We start from the raw sequence: 6,527 nt of genomic DNA, 5'->3' as shown, positions 1-6,527 counted from the left end.
ATCGCGCAGCTTGCATTCGACCTCTGCAGTGGTAACCATCGATTTAATGGCGCCCAGAGTAGACCGTCCTCTCCGACAAATTACTTGCTAAACAATCCTCCCGCCTCCTCCACGTACGATAACAAATTCAGAATTCTCCAGTAGATTCTCTTCAGTTAGAATCTTTTTAGCCCAACTCAACAAAAAATCGACACACTTTCAACCCACAACACGGAAAATATCGTTGTTCGAACAGCATCACGACACACTTTCACGACGGTCACCAATAAGTTTTGTTTTTCTAAGATTTTGACTAGCTAGCAAATTGATAATTTCCTATTAGACGAAATTGTTTTTGCGCAAATACAGTAAGCTATTGTAACACGTTGATTCAATTGATTTTCATGATCACAAACGAAACAGTTCTTTCTTTCATTGAGACCCGTTGCACGTGACCGTAATGGAGTTAGTAACACTCCCACCAATCGGTTCGCTGAGGTGGCCTATGACCGGTCATATACTGGTCTGCAGAAGACCGCGCTCCAAGTTGAAACACTCCAGCACCGAGGCACCTATGGAACTACGCCGCGTCAACATCGATGTTACAATCGTCCATTTATTGAGTTTCGGTTCGTAGCGCTCGACGGAGTTCAGCGATGATGAACCATCGTTACCTCCCAGGGCGTACAAGTATCCGTTGGCTTCGACGACTTCATGGGTGGACCTAAACAAAAGAAAAACAGAGGTTATTATAATCAAAATCGAATGGGTAATCAGCGGGACCATACCTTCTGGAATGCATCTGACTAATCGCCTCCCAACTGTTGGTCCTCAGATTGAACCTCTCTCCCGTTTGCATACACATGGTTCCGTCGCTTCCACCAATACAGTACAAATATCCATCAAGGGCTGCCACCCCGCAGCTACTCCTCCTAGATGTCATACTGGGAACCGCTGACCAACTGCCAACCCGAGGATCGAACCGTTCCACCGACGATTGATAATTACTAGAATCGAAACCTCCCAGTGCGTAGATGCAGTTCTCCAGCACAGCAACGCGACAGTATCGTCGTCTTGTATTCATCGCAGGACAGGAAGTCCAAACTGCCGTCAACGGATCGTATCGTTCCACGCTGGCCAAACAGGACGCACCATCATAACCCCCACAGACGTATAAAAGACCATCGAAAGCGCACGTTCCCAGACATGATCGCTTGGTTCCCATGGGGGTGATGTTGCACCACTCGTTAGTCAATGGATTATAGCATTCCGCGGACGCCAGGTCATTCTCTCCATCGTATCTGAAATAGACGAAATTAAAACACCCAAATGGCTAAGGACGAAAATTGAAATAAAAACTCACCCTCCGACAACATAGAGTAGCTTCCTCAGAGCGGTCACCCCAGCCCTGGATCTTCGGGAGCTCATCGGTGAAATGGTCATCCAGGCGTTAGTCTTCGGGTTGTAGCATTCGCACTCGTTATGAATCGCAAACAAGCTGCCACCGCCCACCGCAAATATGTACTGCCGCATCCCCTCGGGGCGCCTCTCCAGTGTGCGTTGACTGACCAGCGAGCTTCGCTGCTCCGGCAGGAGGTGATACTTCATGGCCTCCAGCAAAAGCTCCTTGCAGTGGAAGTCTTCCCGCACCAATGGTTCGGTTTCGACGCAGGACATCAGGAATTCGCGGTTCACCAGTGGAAGTCGCACGTGGGACATCAGTTCAGATATGTGCTTCTTTCGTTCGCTTAGGTCGTGCTTGACCCAGTTCAGTACGGCTACGAATACCTTTTCCTCCGAGCAGATGTTCAGCTGACTGTTGGAGATGAGATCTTGGACCTGGAAAAATAGGCACATGATAGATCGAGTTTATCTTAATATTTTTCTATGTGTTATTAGATTATGTGATCATTTTCATCGTAATTTGAGTTTTTTTTAGATAAAACTACAAATAAAATAAAATGGTAACCTTCTAAATTTAATGATTTTTTTCAGAATCTCAATGATTTCTCTCCGGTTTCAGAAGATTTTGGATTTTTTTGTTCCTCTGTCCACTCTAAATCGATTTTGCCTCCATTGTTTTGGATTTTTTCACAACTTACCAACTTTATACATTTTCTTAGCCGATAACACTCGAAGTTTCCTCCAGGGTGATGCAGATGGGTTGTATCCCAGAAATAACGGATACTGCCTCCGACGATATCGTTCTATATGCGCTCGTGACTTGAATCGCCATCAACCGGAACACACTTTTCAGCTTTTCCCGATTTCGCTTGGTTGCAGTGCATTTCAGGAAACCCATATCGCAGTATCGATGACGAGACATTAGCTAGCAGACGCCTCGTGCTGCTTCTTGATCTGCCTACGTTAAGCATGATCCTCGCTATTGTGTTCATTGCATTCGATGACTTTTCTCAGGCGTAGTCAACGTGGCTGTTGAAATTTAGCCGATCGTCGATCATCACTCCCAGAGGCTTCAGTGATCGCTCCGAAGCAATCGCATGTCCTCCGACGACGATCTCCATCCGCCCGCTCTATCACTTTGCAATTGATGAATAGTAACACCTCCGTTGGTGGTGGTGGCGAGCTATCTGCAGCTTAACTCCGTTCATCAGCGCTCGATCATGCTAATCGTCTCCGTCACCAAGTGTCTCGCCCATCACCGGTAGTGACACGTCGTGCGCAAAACCCACGATTTTCACTTTCCTGGGTAGCTGCAAAGTCAACACTCCGTCCTACATCCCGTTCAAAAGAGTTGGCCACCAGCAACACCAGCTTCTGGATCTTCCACATTTTTGGAAAAATGCCTTCGTCTAGGCACTTTTGCAGTGCCTTCCCAAACATGTTTGGGTACGCCAGTATCGCAGCTTTTAACGCAGAGTTAGATATTCCATCCGGACCGGGGGCTTTCTTTGCTTTCAGGCGTTTCGTCGCTTCTACAAGCTCGCTATTGGACACTTGTCGATCTACGGGGTTTGCTTCTCCTTTACCGTACGGTGTTGGCGGCCACATGTTCGGATCATGTTTGGGAAAAGACCCTCCACAATTGTTTTCAACTTGTCTGGGCATATTTCAGCTGGCCTCGACGGGTCTTTGATCATTGGCATCACGACCCGATACGCGTCCCCCCAGGGGTTGGCGTCTGCTTCTCGGCACAGCTCTTGTAGCAGTCTGACTTGCTAAGTTGGATATCCCGTTTCAATGCGGTCCTAGCTTCCCGGGACGCCGCCTTGCGTTCCTCACTCTCTGGTTCCTGTCCTTGCTCTCTGCGCCCGCCTTCGAGCTTTGAGGCAAGCAGCGCGTCACATACTTAGCATGTCGTTTCACCAGTAAGCTGGACGCCGATTGCTTCTCGGTTCTAGTTTATTTGGCATTGTAGCGTCGCAAGCCGTTACCACCCTTCTTGTTAGCTCAGCCGCACCAATGATCTCGGTGCTGCTGTTCGATCGAAGTGTTCCAACGAATAGGTCTTTGTTGAAGGCTTTCATTTTCCACACTGGTTATCCTTCTACACTGGTCCTTCTTCGTGTTGCACCAGGGTTTCGTTGGCCAACACGGTAGAGGATCGCCTGGTGGTCGCTGTGAGTGTACTCCTCGCTAACTCTCCAGTCCATGCTTGCCGTCAAGGGAAGACTGCAGAACGTGATGTCGATGATGGACTCCCTCCCATTTCTCCGAAATGTGCTCACGGAGCCTTCATTGCAAAATCGTACATCTAGTTTCGCTAGGGCTTCCTGCAGGATATATCCTCTTGTGTTGGTCACTCGACTTCCCCATTCCACGGCCCAGGCATTGAAGTCACCTCCTATGCCTTCATCCGGACAGCTTGGCGGTTAACTGATCCAATATCTGACTGAACTGCTCCACGGTCCACTATGGAGGTGCATAGCAGCTGCATATGAAGACGCCGTTGATTTTGGCAATCACGTAGCCCTCGCTACACCACTTCTTGAATAGGAAATTTACCCATGACTTGTATCGCAGCCATACCAGTTATATCTGTCACCCGCGACATTATCGCGACATCGCACATCGTTTCTGTTGTAGACTGCCATAACAGTTGCTGTGCGGTTTCACAATTATTCAAATTCATCTGAATTATCTCCACTACTACTGGCCTTTTATCGCCCTCTTTTAGGCTGGGCATTTGTAGCCACCCGTCTGATGGTCACTTCTGTCCTCTGTAGTACAAAGCATACACTTTGGTATTTGCGTGCAGTCTCTCGCAAGATGACCTGTTTCTCCACATTTTCAGCACATGTTCGATCTTTCTGGGCCTTTACAAGCTCCTACCCGGTGTCCAAAGTCCAAATACTTGAAGCATTTCTCAGCAGATTTGCTCACTTCTGGGGCGGCTTTCAATGGGCATTCCGACTATCCAACCGTCAGGAAACGCAAGGGGGTTCCTGAGAAAATCATCGGCCTCATCGAGGCACAGTACGAGGCCCTTTCGTGTAGAGTGCTGCACAATGGGGTCTTGTCCGACCCTATCCGGGTCGTAACTGGTATGAGGCAAGGATGTATTCTATCACCTTTACAGTTCCTCATCGTAATCGACGAGATTTCGGTTGGCTTAGTCATCAACGTCAACAAAACCAAATCGTTGGATGTAAACCCCTTCCAGTTTCACAGTAGCAGGGCAACCAGTGGAGAATATTGAAAGCTTCCAATATCTTGGTAGCCAAATGGCGTCAGACGGCAGTACCAAGATCGACATAAGCGCACGGATCAAGAAGCAAGGGCTGCCTTTGCGTGTTTAAGAAATATCTGGAAAAACAGGCAGATAAGTGAACGCACCAAAATACGAATTTTCAACTCGTACGTGAAGTCTGTGCTCTTATACGCTAGCGAAACATGGTGTGCATCAGTTGAGAACACTCAACGGGTGCAGGTGTTTATCAACAGATGCCTATGGTATATAATTCGGGCCTGGTGGCCTCACAACTGGATCTCAAACAACGAGCTCCATCGTCGTTGTCACGAGAGGCCGATTACAACAGAAATTCGGGATCGGAAGTGGGGTTGGGTCGGCCGTAGGGGTGGAAACGAAACCTGTAAACATGCATTAGACTGGAAGCCAGCGGGACATCGCAGCAGATGCAGACCCAGAGACTCATGGCGGCGAAGCCTCAATAAAGAAATAAAAGAAGTCGACCGAAACCTGACCTGGCAACAGGTTAAAGCGATAGCTGGACAACGCTCAGGATGAAAATCTTTCAAGTTGGCCCTTTACATCACCGGAGGTGTACAGAATACATAAAAACCGTCAGTTTGCCTACTTCTAGTGCCGTATAAGCAGCGATTACTGGCAGACGAATCATCGCTGTACGTCTGCCTCCGAACGCCTTCCTAATCCGGATCGATTTGCACTGCGCTTGTAGTGCACCCCGAAGCTCCGTCTAGGTCTCTGTACAAAATCACTATCTCTGGCCCCTGGCCTAACGATTTCGCAATGCGCTCCTGCATAATCGAGCTATGAACCGCAGGGTCCTTCTTTAACTTGAAAAGCATCTCTCCGGTTTGTGTGCGCCTGGTCCTTATCACGTTTTCGCTCAAGTCCCTCAACTTAAGATCTTCTCTAACTTTTTTGAGAAGGGGTCGTTCAACAATGATGTCATATGTTTATGGGGGGAGGGGGCCTAAGATTTTGTGACACTGCATATACTAGGTATACAAAAAAGCGTGACAGAGGGGGGAGGGGGTCTGGAAATCTCAAAAAGTAGTGAACGTCATATTTGAATCGTCCCGAAGCGCAGCATACGTTGAAGCGTCGTTAGTCTTGACTAGTACAGCTTCCCCCATCGACGTCTTCGACGTCTACGAGATGGAGGCTTTTCTTGCCTGTTCTGCTTCATTTTCCTTGCCTCTTTTCGCTACAGCTGTTTCATTCACTTCTCCTTTTGACTTACTACGGTACTCCATTCTTCTCCCTGTGGAGTAGCGTCTGTCCCTTCGACGGCGACAGCGTTCGCCCGTGTCTGCCTCTTGTGTCCGCCTGGCCTGCCGTCTCCCGGTGAGGTTCTTGCCCTTTTGGGAGTCATGGAGGCTGGTGTACTCTCCACCCCGGGCAGTTTCTTTTTCCCCTGCTTCTTAGGATATAACGGAAATGTCCCGATACCTCCTTGTTCCGGCGAAAGTACCAGGTCCTAAATCTGCTTATCGACGTTGTTCCTCCCATCCACGAAATTGTGGAGTTCCTCTACCAATCTCTTCGCAGCCACTGCTACTAAATAAAAAAAATAAATAAAAAAAATCCACTACTGGCGAACGGGTTCGCCGCTTCTGCATCTGCGTGGTTTGTTGAATTATTCATTCTATAGGGTCCCCCTTCCAAACCGTTATCTTCACCCGTCATACGAAGTCGCCTATGATCCATGGATTGTCTTCGCAAGCAGTGAGGTTCATGCGAGAGTTGATATGGACGCACTTATATGGCCGTGTTCAGAGTCGATCCTAGTACTCACCAAGAAAATTGGAGGACGAGTATTGAACGTATTCGGAGGACTGCTAGTTTTCTACTGGGACGAAGGCTGCCGTACTGTTAGCAC

The 6,527-nt window shown here is 48.3% G+C and overlaps 1 protein-coding gene across 4 annotated transcripts in view; it reads right to left on the bottom strand.

Moving 5' to 3' along the window:
• Positions 1–286: 286 nt before the first annotated feature.
• Positions 287–6,527, bottom strand: part of LOC134212731 (kelch-like protein 17) — a 123,937-nt gene continuing 117,696 nt past the window's right edge. For all 4 annotated transcript variants that reach the window (XM_062690832.1, XM_062690829.1, XM_062690830.1 and 1 more), the window contains 3 exons: positions 1,343–1,818; positions 768–1,280; positions 287–703 (listed from right to left, as the gene is read on the bottom strand). In XM_062690832.1, the coding sequence (XP_062546816.1) occupies positions 493–703; positions 768–1,280; positions 1,343–1,818 (1,200 nt within the window). In that variant the 3' untranslated portion in view covers positions 287–492. The remainder of the gene's footprint in view (positions 704–767; positions 1,281–1,342; positions 1,819–6,527) is intronic.

This window comes from Armigeres subalbatus, chromosome 2 (assembly GCF_024139115.2).
Source record: "Armigeres subalbatus isolate Guangzhou_Male chromosome 2, GZ_Asu_2, whole genome shotgun sequence".
Taxonomy (NCBI): Eukaryota; Metazoa; Arthropoda; class Insecta; order Diptera; family Culicidae; genus Armigeres; species Armigeres subalbatus.
This window is presented reverse-complemented; position numbering and strand designations above follow the sequence as displayed.